At 39.1% G+C, this 18,117-nt stretch overlaps 1 protein-coding gene across 1 annotated transcript in view; it reads right to left on the reverse strand.

Moving 5' to 3' along the window:
• b4galnt4a (beta-1,4-N-acetyl-galactosaminyl transferase 4a) overlaps nucleotides 1-18,117 on the reverse strand; it is a 258,847-nt gene that overhangs the window by 19,205 nt on the left and 221,525 nt on the right. Inside the window, exon 9 of the mRNA XM_033967912.2 lies at nucleotides 8,334-8,400. Within this exon, the coding sequence (XP_033823803.1) occupies nucleotides 8,334-8,400 (67 nt within the window). The remainder of the gene's footprint in view (nucleotides 1-8,333; nucleotides 8,401-18,117) is intronic.

The raw sequence follows: 18,117 nt of genomic DNA on the forward strand, positions 1-18,117 counted from the left end.
CATTTACGCTCGGGGCATCTCTGGTGTTAAAATGTCGAGTTTGACCCATGTGACTCAAAGTTCCACTGTACAATGAGAGTTCGTTCCTCGGTGCTGTATTTTCTCATGTTAATATCGGAAGAGTCGTTCTAAATGCTCTGAAAAAATAAAATAAAAATATTTAGAAATGAAAGAGTTATGGATTTTTTTCAACTGTCAGTGACTTTTGGGCCACGCTGTTTATTTAGGGACAAGCTTATGAGGGACGGGTGAAAGTTACATCAGAGAAGATGCGGTCGCCGGTTGGGGACCAGACGTCAAACATAAACACACGCTGTCCTCAAAACAGCCCCGTCCATATCTGCAAGTGAACTTTCCCGAACTTTGAACAAAACATCGGATGAAACTTCAAATCTCAAAGGGAAGCTGGTGAATAATTTACCGTGCCTTGCTGATAAAACAATAAAAAAATCAAACAAAGGGTTGTGTCTTGGCGCGGCGCTCGTAGATATTATACAGTCATTTGTTGTTCATATTGAAATATTTCCTCTCCACGCCTGCAGAAAGACATTACAAATTCATCAGGTATAACTCAGGTGCTTTTTATTTATGTGCCCTGATTCTGGCTCTGTAATAAACACCCAATATCACACGACGCATTTGACTTCAAACCGTGACAAATTGTGCTGCAGTGAGCTTCTACGAAAACGACACCATTATGTAAATTATCCAGCGCTTGCCTTTCAACGGTACGGGAGTGATTTTCTATTGTTTCGGCTTATTAAGTAACGCCAAACATAACGGCTTTGGTTAAACTGCTAGATGGAGTCTCCCGTGGGAAACATTATAATTATTGTCCATATTCATCGTCCTATTCCACCAAATCGACTTTTCAGAGCGTCTATCCACGTTAAACTTGTTTCCCGTCACCCGAAGTTGAGTTTGGAGCGATTTGAGGGAGTTTGTGCACATCTTTAATCGCTTATTTCGCCGATGAATCCACGTTTTTTTTGTATACTCCTGCTGCTTTGTACGTCCTTCGTGTCCAGTTTCATTTTCTTAATCGCCGATACACGTAGATTCGGCCGTGTCGCGTCGTCATTTTGTTTTTTTAATGCGGAAGTCAGTGGATTTGTTTCTTTTATTAAGTCGTTTTAGATGAATATTGTGATTTAAAATGTGTAAATTATAACTTAATGATCCAGGTGTCCATTTTTCACCATTTTTTAAATTGTTAATTAACTGTTTCTGTATTTATTACTTATTCAAGTTACAAATATGACATATGCTTTTGCCTAGATGTAAAAATATGGCTGTGTAACTGCGTATCTCCTCATAAATTGAGATTTTAATACCGTCATACCTTAATTTACACTGTCGAGGGCCACATAAAAGGATCTGGAGGGCCACATTTCGCCCACGGGCCTTGAGTTTGACACGTGCTATAGAGCGACACAAGTACAAATCTGTAAATTTTAGAAAAAAGGAACAAAATGTGCGATGGGACGTTCAGAATAAAACTGTAAGCATTGGAAGTAAGGCTGGGTATCATTAAGATTTTGCCGATACGATACATAGGCCACGATACGACACATATCTCGATACCGTACTGTTTTGATTCGATTCAATACGATATATTTCAAATTGATTCGATACGATTCAGTGAAAAATCTAGGCTTTCGTTACCCTTATGATCATTAAGGGCCTCATTTTCACAAAAACTAAACATTAATGGTGCGTTTATGTTCCGTTTATTGAAGATGAACGAACAAAACCAAGTGCATTTTGTTTACTGCATTTTACAAACTCATCAAACTGTTTCATTGGTCGATATTATTCATCCACAGTTTATACGAGCTCCATATTTACATTTACACAGAGACACGGCTCTAAACATATCGACTAAAACAACTGTCCGTGCAAAGATAATATGAAATACACCCGTTTTAATCGTAAAAACAGTGAATCAAATGTCAAATGTTGTGCATAAATGAGTTTTTTTCCTCTAAACGAGCCGCACTATAGAGCTATGACAGAATCATTTGGTAAATATACAAAAAATAAACCCATACTGCATCATTAAATTAAACGATACAATATGTTGATCAATATTTTTGCAAACCTCTAATTGTAAGTCTTTCATTTTGCAGATTTAAGGATCAGGAGTAAATCCACAAACTAATTATTTCCAAATGTGACCGTAGCACCGTTCTGTATCCAGACAGCGCTTAGCTAACCAAACTGTTCATTTCTTCCTTGCTTCATTACGAGCATTTTCTGTAAATATTACCAAAATTTTCCTTGGTCTGTCGACAGGCGAACCAACAAACAAACCGATCGACTGCACATTTGTCTCCAAAAAAAGCCTCAGAGCTGTGCAGTTTACGGCGCTGTACGAGAATAAAAAAACGAACACGGAAATAAACATTAGCTATTTAAGGCAATATGTTATGTTTCTGAAGCAGCTGACCTTTAATGTTAGAGCGAAAATGGAAAACAGACAGAATTACAGCATTGTGTGGAGACGGGCGGGGAGGACGCCGTCGCTTCTCCCGATGACATCATGCACAGTGGAGCACAAGGCGTCCTTCTTGTGCGCCGTAATTAAAGGCCAATAGTCGGTCTCATCCATAGCAACCGATCCACAAAAATGACATCTCCATACGTCACGTTTTAGCACGAGGCATCTGCGCTCGTTAGGCGCTCGCTCAATACCTGTGAGACGCTGCTATTCTTAGAACGCAGTCAAGACACTGACTCAGGGAAGCGGCGCGGGGACTGTCAGTCAGACGGAAAAGAATCAGATTTGAGCGTCACGCGGGGCTGAAGGTGACGGGAACTCGTAATCTTAATCTGCAGCTGGGCGTGAGGACCAAACACGGTTCAGTCGAGGCCGTGGTGATATAATTCAGTAACTCGGTGTCATGATGCTAGAATTTAGATGCTAAGGAGATGAGATAAAGACGTGGACGAAGTGAGCGTGACGTCGCCCGTGAAGCTCGTCCAGGCGAGGAGTCATAAGGGCGACTTTTTAATGTACCGTATTTTCCGCACTATAGGGCGCATCGGAATATAAGGCGCACCTTCAATGAGTGGCCTATTTTAAAACTGTTTTCATATATAGGTGCCAAAATATGCTGTATGACGCCTGGCGCTGACTCCCTGTCTCCCCGTTATTACTGCTATTACTTTGGCGACGCCTCCTGACTACGGGAGTATTACTTGACCAATATTGATCCATATATAAGGCGCATCGGATTATAAGGCGCACTGTGGGTTTTTCAGAAAATGAAAGGCTTTTAGGTGCGCCTTATTGTGTGGAAAATACGGTAACCGGTTCATATATATGTATAATTAATGTATAATTACACAAAATGCTGCTTTTGTTTATCCTTCGTCTTGCTCCTGGTATAAATTCGAGGTTTGACTCCCGCCTCTTCCCTTTGAGAGGTCAGAGGTCAGTCATCTATTGTGATCCCAATGTTAAAGCGTCTACTTGTAATTATCTTGTAATTATCTTTACTTTCGTTTACATCTGTGGTTATATTTTATTTGTATTTAAGTTAATATTGAGCTCGTGTGCTGTTTCGTTGTTTTCGTTCATGTGGGCGAGTGCGGCGAGATGTTGACTTTGTGTCTTCTCTCGTGTCGTGTGGGCTGGACCGACGTGTAGCGGCACATGTTCTTAAAAGTTTTGTATTTTTGTGGAACAGATTAAAGGTGACGGTCTCCAGAAGTTCCCGCGGTGTCTTGTGGCTCACGACGCAGAAGTCACACAAGTTTCATGTTTGCAATATTGACCACGAGTATCATAGCAACCAAAGAGCCAATCAGGAGCGAGGTTGTTGAAGGTAACGCCCATTCCCGCTTGTTTTAGCAAAGGAGCAGGCCCTTAGCAACGCTGTCAATCAAACCTGTTGCTAACGCTAATGGGAGCGACCTCGGGGAAAGAAGACGAAGACGAATATTTGTCTGTTATTAAAGTTTATATCTTGATTTACGGACGCAATCGCGAAATAAAAATGCCAGGATCACAAATGACAATGAAACACGGTTATTAATAATAATAACAACAACAACAATAATAATAATAATAATAATAATAATAATAATAATCATGTTATTATGTATTAATGATTATGGTAATGATAATACTAATAAATGATAAATAAAAAAAGAAAAGTGTGTATATCTATATACCGTAAATTTGGGACTATAGAGCGCACCTGAATATAAGCCGCACCAGCTAAATTTGAAAAGAAAATCAATTTTGTACATATATAAGCCGCACCTGAATATAAGCCGCAGGTTTTTGTGTTGTAATGTGTGATATTTACACAGAAAGATGGTACACAGAAGGTTTTTTAGTTTTAATTTACTTTTTTTCTTTTTTTTTTTTAAACTGTGTCTGAAAAGCATCAGTTCATAATCTTTCCCCATGTCTCACTTTTTCATTTACTGTTAGAGCGCCCCCCAGTGGCCGTTAGGCAGTAAAAATCTTTAAATGAGCCGCACTGGGTTTTTTTTTTATGGTATGTACGTTTTGTGGTATATGTGTGTGTATATGTATGTATGAATATATGTGTGTGAGTTTGTATTTTGTAAATGTTTGTATATGTTTGTATGTATTTGATCTTGTACATGTGGAGTGGAGATTGGGGTATCATCCTTTTTTTTGTGGGGGGTTATTATTATTATTATTTTTGTTATTATACAAACAATAAAAATTTGATCACAAAAAAAAAAAAAAAAAAGGTTGCTAATGGCGCCCCCTCTGTCCAAATGTGGAGACGGTGACTTCAGAACGGTTAAGATATCGCCTCAGTGGTAAGTCCAGTGTTTTTAAAAAATGTGGAAATGCTCTGGACTGTCTGAAAATTAAAAGTGTAGTGGCGTAATACGTTTTTTTCCATCTTGTCGAAACAGCTGCATTCGATATGATTCATTCAATTATTATGTTATTCAACTGCTGTCGTAATATGCTCTGCTGTGCCAGTGTTCTTTGTGTTTTTTTTGTTTTTTTTTAACTTCTATTTGTATATGTTAAAAACCGTTTCCTGGGGAGAAAGGAACTAACAAAATAGTAATAATAAGTAGTTTTTTTGTGATAAATGAGGGTAGAATAACCATAAAACTTACACTACAAACAAACAGCGAGTACAAAAAATTCAATAAAAATAATGAAGAAAAAAATAAACAATAAATACCAGGGTCATACGAACATTTAAAGACACAAACAGAAAGTGATTGGAGATTCAGAGTCGCTAATTTCGATACCACACGAATGAAAACTTTATTATTACTCGTTATTTAGAACATTCCAACTTTATAAAATAGTGAAAAGGCGAGAGAAGCACACAGTTCTCACGCTGGGTTAAAAGCCACAGACTAAAGGTTATTTTTAAACGAGACATAAAAGCATCGGGGTATTAATGTGACGGGGAGAAGCGTTTAAAGTTTAGACCACAGAAAAGGCTTTTGTGTGTCATTTTTGGACCTCGGGCCTCAGAGCGTGCGAGTCGAGGGAACAATGAGGTCGGAGATGTATGTGGGAGTCTGTGAACTTATTTAAAAACAAAAAAAATATTAAAATAAACTCTAAAATGAATGCAGAAAATAGGTGTGATGTGTTTTCTTCGGTGCGTCGAGCTGCAGGGTTTTTATTTAACTGTTAGCGTGACAGGTTAGATAACGTTTACTGCGGAAGTCAAGACCTGCAGAGATAAAACGTGGATCACCCGCTCGAAATCACGGAAAGATAAAACCGATTTGAGTTTAGATAAAAGCCAAACGTGATAAAAATCGGATTTAACCAAACTAGAATGACATTTACAACACAAAATAATAGCTGTTTCGTTAATATTAGTGTTTTTTTTTTTCTTTTTTCAACTCAAACAAAGCATTTAATTTATATCTTAATGGAAGATCGGGCTGGGATTTAAAACGTTTTCTTCTTCCCAATCCTTTTCGAGCTCGTATTGGAGCAAATCTGTGAGATGTGCCTGATACGTTTGCTCAAAATGAATAAATAAGTGAAAATAAAAATGTCTCATAGCAGTTCTGATACAGACCACTCTAAAACTACTCAGGAAAGTTCATATTTACGTGACTTTTTTCAGTGTTAGTAACAGAAACATTCAAATCTGTCGACTGCACGGTGAGTTTTTATAGAATGAAGGTGTTCAGCTGCTCGTCCGAGTCGCTTTTTCAGTCGGATGAGCAGAGAAACATCTTCACTCACTTGACGGATTTGAATTTTTCTTTTATTGTGGATCAAACCTGCAGCACTGAGGGACACGGACGTCTTTTTCAGGATTGATACCTGCTCAATAAATGTCTTAATACCAGTTTTAGCATTGATTTGCGCCTGGGTATTGCTTTAGTTTTTAGTTTTTTAAGTACGACCACACGGAATGCGCTTGTTTTAAACGTGGATCCGGTTTCCTGTGACTCTGAACATTCAAAGATACAATATTTACTTTTGAACAGTTAATCACTATAGCAATGGTCTCAATATTCCCTCACTATGAAACCAGCGCATGGACCATTTTTAGAAGTAGGTGTGTCCCCAGAATGCAGAGCGGCAGAGCGGTTCGGTGCTTCAGAGGACTTGGGTTATGTCCCAGAAGGATTGTGGCCAGTGCCCTTTTTTTTTCAGTGGAATCTGCATGTGGTTTTTCTGTGTTCCAGACTTCCTCCCACTAAAGACATCTATTCATAATCGTCCAGCTCCAGTCTGTTAGCACGGCCCGTTTGACCCTTTCTTTAAATAGGCGGGGTCTAGGAGAGGGTATACTCGTTTTTTTTTTTTGTAATTACTGAAAAAACATGAGCTTGGGGGGCATTTTTGAAAAGCAAATTATAATGTGGTATTTCTGCTGAGCTTTGTACCTCCACAACTGCATTAATTCTGTATTCTGATGTTTGCATTATAATGGGTCTGGCTGGTGCAGATTAGCTTGAAAATGAGTTGCATGTTTGCCGTTTTATTTGCTTTTGTCATTCTCTCTCTGTGCTGTTATTGGCTGAATGAATGACTAGCTTCCCGGTGTCGCTCGTAAACAAAACGTAATGAATTTAAACCAATTAGCTCAGATGCTATGGATGCTACGAAGTCTGTGCCATCTACTACGCAGCAAAAGGCGACGTTTAAACATGTCAACTGGACAAATCGTTGTAGGAGTGAAGATGTTTCCCTGCTCATCCAAGCCCCGTGCCGCTGCTTTGAGACGCCGCTTGAATTTACATGAGAGCAGTGTTCAGTTCTGGTCAGATTACTGCTGGACACTGCCTTATGTCTGTCTAAAGGGAGGAGCTAACGGCACTGAAACTGTAAACAGCTATTGTCTCCAGTTTCAGCCTTAACGACCCTATTCAACCTGTAATGGACGCCTTACTTACGTTTGTTTTGGGTCTGAGGATGGAGTTGTAGATCGGTGAGAGATTATGTCTCAGGCCCCTATTCCTGTTGATCTCTTAGACCATTACAGCTCGCCTAGGCTTTTATTCTTTTTAGTCATAAAAATCACACAACTACCTCTATTTTACACATCCATCCGTATTTTTTCTTCTAAGTGACTGGGAAAATCCCCGCGGCACCTGCCCTTTCATTCGTCATCTTCGAGGGGACAACGGAGGCAGATTACCGTAATGTCAGTAACATATTTAAAGAGACTCATGCGTCTGCTTTGAGACGCCGCTTGAATTTACATAAGAGCACATTTGTGTGGAGTTACGGTAATGGAAAGTCCACATCCGCGCTCCATTGGTGATGATAACATCCACCTCTATAGTGTTAAAGAAGGATTGTCTTTCCTAACAAAAATCACTTCTTTAACTCTCCTCTCAAACTATTTCTTTTCTCTGGCTCAGATCTGAACCTCACTCTCTTCAAAGGAGTGATTATTGTCTTAGAGATGGAGATGCACAGCAGACTGGTGTCCTGAGCTGCTCTCTCTCGTGGTGGTACATTCTTTTATGAAGTAGCTGTTTAGTTTCTCCAGTGTAACGCTCACTGCTCTTTTCACTTCACTGAACGGAGTAGACCACATTACTTTGTTTATATCTCGGGGTTTTGTCTTTTGGATGAACCAGTTTTTGTCTTAAAGTGTTTGTAGTTTCGAAATGTACCGGAATCTGACCAAAACTGAAGTAGCAGCTTGGATAATCAGCGAAACGTCTTCACTCCTACAACAATTTGTCCAGTTTATAGATTTAAATTTCATCTTTTGCTGTGGATCAGACCTGGACGACTGAGGCGTTACACCGACATCATCTCCTACATGTTTTATCTGAGAACCTTAACACAAAACGGTCTTCTTTCCAGTTCAGCAGCGTCGCAGATGAGCTGTTACCTGTGTATAAGGAGATGTAGGCAGAGTCGATCACCTCGTACTTCAGACCGGGCAGAAATGGACGCCACTGCGGGGGGGGACAGACAGAAAAAGAGAGTCAGATGAGCTACAATTCTTTTAAATAGATTTCACAATTACACCGTCACTTCTGGTTAACTGCGATATAATACGTGGAGACAGGTCATTTTCCAACCTCTTGAGTTTTGCATATAAATATAAACAGGTCCTCGGGCTCACGCTAATGCCTCTGCACGCTCGGAAGAACCCACGGCTTTGGATCTGGGGTTAAAGCGTACCGTCATTATTTTATAGTCGGATCTTAAGAGTGTCAAATGCTAAAATAGTAGCATATTGCACATAAGCTGTCTCATTTGCACATAAGGACACATACTCTATAGGCTACGACAAATGCAAAGCCTCCTGCCGAGAGCGCAGCAGGAGGAGCTCAGCGGGGGCGCGGTGTGACAGAGTTTTCTGGATGTTTTCAAGGTTGATATAGGGAACATCAAATAAGTGAAACAGGGCAAAAAAGTGGAGACGGAAAGTTCTCACAGCGCGCGTAAACGTATATGTAAAAGTTTTGTGCAATTTGTAGCGTAAAAGGCAATGGATGAAATGGTAAAAGCTGCAAAATTCAACTGGAAAGTGGAAAATAGGATTAAATCTTGGAGGTTACACGTGGTTCTGAGGGTAACTATGGACGTTAGCATACCTTTAACGTCATCAAATTGCAAAACAAAAGTAGTTTTTAATGTACACTGAAGATATTTTATTGATTTATTATTTATCTTTATACAGAGGAAGCCAAAAAAAGGCACTTGGGTTATATTTTTCACGGACGCCCTGCTTAAAATACAATACGAGAAGAAAAAAACAAACAAAAACAAGTATAAAAATCCATACAAAACATTAAAAACAGCACCAGCGTATCCAGTTTTGCTTTTCCTTGGACTGTATTCCATTTTTGTGACGCAAACCAGCTAAAAACCTCTTTCCCGTCCCGGTTTGGATAAGCAGCGAAACGTTTTCACTCTACAACGTTTGTCCAGTTGGCAGAATTGAATTTTTCTTCGACTGTGGCTCATACCTGGACGACTGAGGGATTACACAGACCACGTACAGTATAAAGCTCACGGTTGGCAGCAGTAAATTGGTTTAGACATTCTCAGTTCCTCGGTGCATATATGCTCGATCTGTCATACGTGTGTGAACAAGAGCGTACATGCAGACTGGAAACACGCAGGAATGCTGTGTTTGGCTTTGACGGCGGGAGGAGCGGCGGTTGGGCTTTTAGTGCACGGATGAGACCAAATTGATACGTGAGAGAAAATAATAAAAAGTATTGAGCCCTGTGTGAAATGGAAGGAGGCAGCGGGCAGCCTGTTTTATAATATACTCTCTGTGGCCAAAAAAAAAGTCATAACCCGGATTTAACTAAGCAAAAAAGGTTGGAGTTGCTGCAGTTGGTCCGGTCGAGGTTCAGCAGAATGAGGTCAGCTGACACCTGAATATACTGAATGACCAGGTTATTCCATCAATGGATTTTTGAGAATATTCCAAGATGAAAATGCCACGATTCACTGGGCTCAAATTGTGAAAGAGTGGATCAGGAACACAGAGAGAGAGAGGGAGAAGAAGGGAGAGAAAGGGAGGCTGAGAGGGAGAGGGGAGAGAGAAAGAGAAGCAGAGAGAGAGACAGAGAGAGGGGGAGGGAGAGAGAGAGAAAGGAGAGAGAGGGTGAAACAGAGGCAGAGAGAGACATGCACAGAAAGAGAGAGAGAAAGAGAGAGAGAAAGCAGAGAGAGGGAGAAACCAAGGCAGAGAGAGAGAGGGAGAGGGAGGCAGAGCGAGAAAGAGAAGCAGAGAGAGGGAGAGAGAGATGCACAGAAAGAGGGAGAGAGGGAGAGAGAAATAGGAGCAGAGAGGGAGAGAGAGGGAGGCTGGGAGAAAGAGAAGCAGAGAGAGAGAGACAGAGACATCATTTTCACACATGGATCGTCCACCACAGAGTCCAGACCTTAACCCCATTGAGAATCTTTGGGATGAGCTGGAGAAGCTTTGAGCAGCGTCAGACTCGACCATCATCAATGCAACATCTTGGTGGAAAATTTATGCAACACTGGAAATAAATCTTGTGACATTGCAGAAACCAAATATTAGAGCGTGTGACCTTTTTTTTTGACCAGGTAGTGTAGAATAAAACAGTCCAGTTGCCGGACGTGTGTTACAAAAACCACTGGACTCATTTAAACAAACTCATTTGCCGCTTCTTCCAGACTTTACAGAGAAATGATGCAAACTTCTAAACATTAGAACGAAACGACCATTTGATCTTGTTGTCGTCGTTACACCAGAACATATCAGGAGCATTTAATCAAATAAAGCATTTCTAAATTCATCATAAAATGGACAATACAACAAAAAACGTGCGCCGTAATCAAAGCTAAAGGCGGAACAACAAATAAACAACCAAATATCAGAGTGTGTGACCTTTTGTTTTGGTGGTGACTTTTTTTTTGGCCTTTCAGTTTATCCCGACATTTCACAGACCAAACAGACAGTGACATACAGTAAAAGCGCCTCAAAAATATATAGAGCAAAAAGTTTTCCCCAACTTTGATTTCTATAAACATAAATAAAACTCCAGCCGAGGCAGTGTTTTTTCTATATCTCCGGAGTCTATTTCTTTGGAGAGGAAGAGCTCGCTGCAGTGTTGTTTGTTTACTTCAATTCAATTGCTCCAGAGCCACAGGCACAAGGAAACCAAGTGAGTCTGAGAGTGACACACAGGAGGTAATGAAATAAAAATACCTGACCTTTCACATTTCATGTTTAAATCAATTTAGTTGTGAGGCTTGATAAGATTAGCAGAAACCAAACAGTTGAGTGTATTAATCATAAACGCTCCCGTACGGTTAGATTCGACCTGACAAAGCATCGAGGGGTTATTGAAATCTGTGGGTTATATCAACACAACCCACTTTTTGTGACCAATTCTCAAGTCCGTGTCTCAAAGGTTGTGCCGACTTTATATTGTAAAGAAAGTAAAAAGAGTTAAGTAAAATGAGTAAATGACACAAATAACCCAAGTGTAGCCCTGTCACAATAACAACTATATGGATTTTTTTTAGATATTTATCATATGTACAGTTTTTTTGTGTGCAGTTTTTGGAAAATGTTGGTTATTTTTTAGCTGTATGACCAGATTTAAGCCGTAAAAGGTTGAATTAATAACATCTACGACTCATTACAGATACAAACTCACGACTAAACTGTTTCATTCTCAGGATTTTTTTAACAATATTGCAGATTTAGAATAGTTTTTGTGGTTTAAATCTGCGCTGGAGTTGTTGAGTCATATATTAGTTCCAATATTATCATCTATATTTAACCGTGACAGACCGACATAAACGACCCATAACCAACATCTACTTCATTAACAATTTCATCTAAGTAAAAGCTGCAACTTCCCCTTTATAAATACACACAACACACAAAAATCTATACATTTTACAACGTTCTTTTGTGACGTTCCCGTGAGCGCCGCCATTGTCACTCAGGTTGTATTATGTTGCATGGAGCTGCTGATCTTGACGGTAAATAAGTTCTATAGAGACTACGGAGCCGTTTTAAAGCTTTCCAGAGAATCAGCGCAGTGTTGACTTGCTGCACATGAACATTTAACATTTATATCACATTTTAACGGTGAAATTTCAGCAAATTCTCAATTGAAACGACCGGAAAGCACGATTTAGGTCAAAAGTGGTCAATAACGTACTCAAATATATCATTCTTAGTCAGTTATTATTATTATTCTTTCAGCAAAAACATAAAAAAAAACACTCCAGACGTCGTTTAAAACAGTTGGGAGTTCATCCGCAGTTCAAACCATTACATGTGGGAAACAGACATCGGGTTGATTCTTAATGAGGTTCCCACGAGTGCGTTCACTGAATATACTGCTCACTTCGCCTCACTTCCAATTCATTTAGCGTGTGATTGGAAGTCGCCCACTGGAAACAAGCGTTCCCTTTGACCTGCATTTGTACTTCTGCTGCCAGAGGACTGTACGGCCTTAGCGACTGTAGTCTGGCGCGGGCCGACACGTTGCTAACACGCCAAGAATTGTGCGGCGAAGACGAAGCCAAATTAGCAAAGAGTGACAGTTTACGCGCTAATGAGCTAAAGCTGTTTATTTTGAAGCGCCGTTATTGACGTTTTTTAGGGCTGGAAATGTTCAAACGCTGATGTAGAACAAACAAATACGAACTGACGGGATATGATTTGCGTTACAAGTTCGGTTGATGGCTTTGATATCTCCTTACGCCGCGTCGAACTGACAGGCAGTTTGTCAGCGTCTGAACAGCAAAGTAAACCAACAGAGGCCGACCGCTGATGGAGCTCCGCACGCGCCGCTCGAGTGTTTCTGACCAGCTGCGCGTTCAAAGCAGCGGCTGGACAAAAACAATATTAAAACAACCGTCAAAGGAAATTATGCCGGGTACACTGTGTAATTTGACAAAAAAACAGTACCCCGTGTTCTCTTCCCTCTGCGTGCTCGATTAAGAATATGATTTTACAATTAGGAAGTGATTAGATTTAACAGGTTTATAATGACAGAAGTAAAGTCTAGTTGTTTTTTTGGGGAGTTAACAGGAAAGTCGAGATCGCAAAGACAAACACATGAAATAATAAAAGAATGTTGTTTTTTCTTTACTTGTCGCTGTGTTTTTGTGGCAATGCTGCACGATTTGGATAAAATTTACTGTATTTTCCGGACTATAAGTGGCACTTTTTTCATAGTATAAGGTGCGACTTATACTCAGATGCGACTTATATGTGAAATTATTAAAATATATAAGTATCTATTCCTCCTGTACCATTGAACATTTAAAATTTTGACATTAGATCAGACATTAGAGATCCAGAGTAAACTTGTTGCTTGTTTTTATTCTTTATTTATCTGATTAACTGTTAATATCTTACGTTAAAAAAACAGACACGTGTTCAGTTCTGTCTGTGCTTCATGTCGCTGAATAAATATAAATGTGTTACGTTAGCGTGATGTACTGATATTCAACCTGTTGTTCTCTATTTTATTGTTTTTATTATAACTTGACTTTAAAGATAAAATGTCTGTTCTTGATCTCAGATTTTGTAAAATAAATGTCCCCAAAAATGTGAGTTATATATGTTTTTTTCTTCATTATTTAGCATTTTTTGCTGGTGCGACTTATACTCCAGAGCGACTTATACTCCAGAAAATACAGTACTTGGAGCATTTAGTTTTATTTCAACTTCCTGTACTCACTGTTAACCTCTTTGTTCTCATTAAGGAACCGTTCATATTTAAGTATCTCCATCAGTTTTTATTCCCATATTTATGTTCCAAATTCTCCTTTTTGTAACTTTATCACAAACCACAAGAGTACTTCTGTTCCACAAATAGTGATAGTTCTGATACTACACGACTTTCACGCATTTGCAGGTAGGAAACGCATTTTTTTCACTGGTGCGACTTATAATCCGGAAAATACGGTGATTGTTATTTTTCTGACATTGTGATTGTGTACAGATGTGGCGACTGTAGCTCAGAGCGTTTGCCCACTGGTTGGCTGGTTCGACGTAAACATCACTGGTTGAGCGGTCAGATCCACTGACCCACAGGTTGCTGGTGCGATTCCAGCTCCCACAGACGAACGCTGTCGTTGTGTCCTCGCGCAAGACACTTAACCCGCCTCAACCCCTGATGTCTGATTACACTTGTGAATGAATGTGTGAGTGTTTCTTTGCCGTAAAGCGCTTTGAACGTGGAAAAAAACGCTGTATAAAAGTGCGACTATTTGTGATTTATGCTTTAATAACAGAAATAGAAGCAGAGTATGACAGTATTTTGTTGTTTGTGGAAGAAACTTGTACTTATATTGCAGCCTTTGCGATATCCTAATCCATTCAAATTGCCATTTTCATCCAATTCACCATTAATCCTGCAGCCGTACTTGACGCAGTTTCTAATCGATGGAGCAGATTCAGGTGTGTCCGAGCCCACATCAGTGCACCGGTGTGGGGGGTTTGGCAGTGACGAGTGGGCCCTCGTGTTGCTAAGGAGCTGTCAGCTGTAGTTCCAGGCGTCTTGAGCATCAGTCTGTTCATACGCAACAACGCACACAGCAGCAGAGGCTCATTGGGCTGATTTAGAATTAGTGAAGTGACGTTTCAAATGGTGAACGGTCGAGTTTTTATACGGCGCTTTTCCGTCTTCCAGGCACTCAACGCACTTTACGGCAAGGAAACAAACACTCACTCACATGCGTATTTATACACCGGTGTGCGCGGATACTGGGGGCGAGGGGGGTTAAGTGTCTTGCCCGAGGACACAACTGGATCTAACCACTATACCGATGATGTTTATGTCAAAATCCGAGCTACGTCGCACCAAAATGCTAAGAAATTCAAAATAAAGCTGCAAAATTGATCACAATCGAGTCAAAATCACAGTCTGTACTTTAAAAATGGCAGCTTTTGCGATCCTTTCAAACATTTCCTCCACAAACAACAAATATCCCGTCTTATTCGGTCTAAAAGCGGCACTTGAGTCTTTTTGTCAATTCTCCCGGACGTGCTGAAAATGTGAACTTTGAACAGATTCCTATTATTAAAGCATAAATCGCAACCGCAATCTCAGCGTTTGTCGGGGAAATCTTTATTAGATTTTTTTAAACAAAATCGTTCAGGCCTAATTCAAAGCGATTCATTCCAAGACAGTCATTTTTAGGATATAAAAGATGCAAAAGTTGATCAGAAAAATTGGTTACGGTGATGGATTCTGCAAAAAAAAAAGCTATTTGAGGTCAGAACCCAGACTCCGCCCATCGTCAACGCTCTTAACTGGCTCTGGATTATGGAGATATAATCCAAATGCAGACTTCAGCTCTACTTTGAAACCTTTAGCCGCCCGCACTCTTTCACTCAGCCCTTCGTTTCGTAACAGGTGATGAACTTAAAACCCATCACTGTCCACTCTACGAAAAGCAGATTTACCATCGTTATCCATCAGAATATCTCGTTTGCTTGTTAATCATTGACACGGTGAACATTTTATACAAGATCACATGATAGTATAAGTCTAAAAAATGGCCGCACCACAACAGAGACGAGGAAAAAAAAGGGCTTTTGGCTGTTTGGCTTCATAAAAAATGGAATATATTTCAAGGACAAGTACAACTGGATACTCTAGTGCCACAAACGCACTTTAAAAATCTAGTAACGAGCTTTGTTTTGTTTGTTTTTCTTTGCATTTTGAACAAGGCGCTTATGAAAAAAAAGAGTCTAAGTGCTCTCATTGGGTCTCCTTGTATAAATAAAGATAAATAAATAAAACATTAATGATACAGTTCTACAGTTCTCACATACAAAGCCCTGCCCCCGGTATCTCTCAGATCTACTTCAGTGTACTCTCACATCAGACGGCTCACTTGGCACTGGTCTCCTGGCTCTGCTTTGCACCACTTTTGAGAGTTGCTGCTCGTACGAGGCTCTGGAACACTCTCCCAGTCGACATCTGACGTTATGACGCACTGAGACTTTGAAAAAACAGCTCCTCAGAAAGGCCCTTACACTGACTTTAATCCACAGTGGTCCTACGCGTTTCAGGATCATGTAAAGTGCCTTGGGTGTCTTGAAAGGCGCTACATAAATCAAAAGTTTTTTTATTACACCACCTTGCCCGATCTCGTCTCCGAAGCTAAGCAGGGTTGGGCCTGGTTAGTGCTTGGATGGGAGACCGGGGGGGGGGAATACCAGGAGCTGCTGTGGCTCTAGTACAAACTGTTGTTGTTTCGTTAGCATAGATCACATGTGTCAAACTCAAGGTCCGTGGGCCAAATGCGGCCCGCCATGTCACTTTATGTGGCCCGTGACAAAGTAAATTAAAAGGTATGACTGTTTTAATATGACAGTTTATCATTAAATACACAGTTAAACAGCCATTTTTTTATATCTATGCAAATCCCTATGCAATATTTGTAACTTGAATAAGTAATAAATATAGAAACGGTTAATTAACAAGATTCAAAAGTAGTTGCATTTATTTTACATTAAATTTGGTTACATTTAGTGACATTTATCTTACAGTTAGTTACATCTGGCCCTTTGAGAACAACCATTTTATTGATGTGGCCCTTTGTGAGAATGAGTTTGACGCTCCTAGCATAGACTGTATATATAAAGGGAAATAGCTAACCTGCTAGCCGTAGCGTTCCACATCGAAAGTGAGCATGGGCATTGAAAACCTGTGTCCCCTCTCTCTGTAACTGCTGCTGTCAGACTCGTCATTTTGGTTTAAAACGTTCGTATTAACTCGCACTACATCACAGGTGTCAAACTCAAGGCCCGCGAGCCAAATATGGCGCTCCACATCATTTTATGTGGCCCTCGACAGGATAAATTATAAGGTATGATGGTTTAAAATGTCATTTCATCAGGAGATACGCAGTTACACAGCCATATTTTTACATCTTTACAAACGCATTTTTACATCTTTACAAACGCATATGCAATATTTGAATCAGTTAATTAACAAGTTTAAAAAGTAGCTACATTTATTTTACTTCTGGCCCTTTGAAGGCAGCCGTTTCGCTGATGTGGCCCTCTGTGAAAATATGTTTGACACCCCCGCTCTGCATGATCCTGGTATTTTTATTTCGCTATTGTGTCTGTAAATCAAGATATGAACATTAATAACAGACCTTCTTGTCCTGAGATCGCCGACATTAGCAACAGGTGAAATACTTGAGCAGGTTCTCAATCGACGGCTTCACCTGTAACTCATTATTTAGGTAAAGTATCTATAAGACTCGTAAGCTCTTCTTTGTTCATCCAGTTCATTTTACATTAACAAACTGTGTCTCCTCTCTCTGTAACTGCTGCTTAAGTTATTTTGGGTTTTATTTTTATTTTTTATTATTTTGAGGTTTTTTTTTTTGTTTTGTTATTTTGAACTTTTGTTTTTATTTTATTTTTTTATTTAAGTTTTTTTTTTATTAATTAGATTTTTTTAATTCATTATTTTACTGTCAGACTCATCATTTTGGTCTTAAATGTTCGTATTAACCCTCTACATGATCTTGGGGTTCACATTTTTAGTTATTAAGTTATTTTGAGTTTATTTTGGGTTTTATGTTTATTTTGTATTATTTTGAGTTTTTTTATTATTATTTTGAACTTTTGTTTTTATTCTTTTTTTATTTTAAGGTTTTTTTTGTTATTTAGATTTTTAAAAATTCATTATTTTATTTAGATTTGTATTTTTTTAAACTGTGTCCCCTCTCTCTGTACCTGCTGCTGTCAGACTTGTCATTTTGGTCTTAAATGTTTGTATTAACCCTCTACATGATCCTGGGGTTCACTTTTTTAGTTATTAAGTTATTTTGAGTTTATTTTGGGTTTTATTTTTTATTTTTCATTATTTTGAGGTGTTTTTTTTTTTGTTATTTTGAGCTTTTGTTTTTATTTTTTTTTATTTTAAGGTTGTTGGTTTTTTTTGTTATTTAGATTTTTTAAAATGTATTATTTTATGTAGTTTATTAAGATTTTTTTTTTTTTTTTTTTTTTTTTTTTTTTTTTAACTGTGTCCTCTCTCTGTATCTGCTGTTGTCAGACTCATCATTTTGGTCTTAAATGTTCGTATTAACCCTCTACATGATCCTGGGGTTTTTATTTCACTATTGTGTCTGTAAATCAAGATATAAACATTAATAACAGACGAATCAGACGCCATCTTTCC

This window comes from Periophthalmus magnuspinnatus, chromosome 6 (genome assembly GCF_009829125.3).
Source record: "Periophthalmus magnuspinnatus isolate fPerMag1 chromosome 6, fPerMag1.2.pri, whole genome shotgun sequence".
Taxonomy (NCBI): domain Eukaryota; kingdom Metazoa; phylum Chordata; class Actinopteri; order Gobiiformes; family Gobiidae; genus Periophthalmus; species Periophthalmus magnuspinnatus.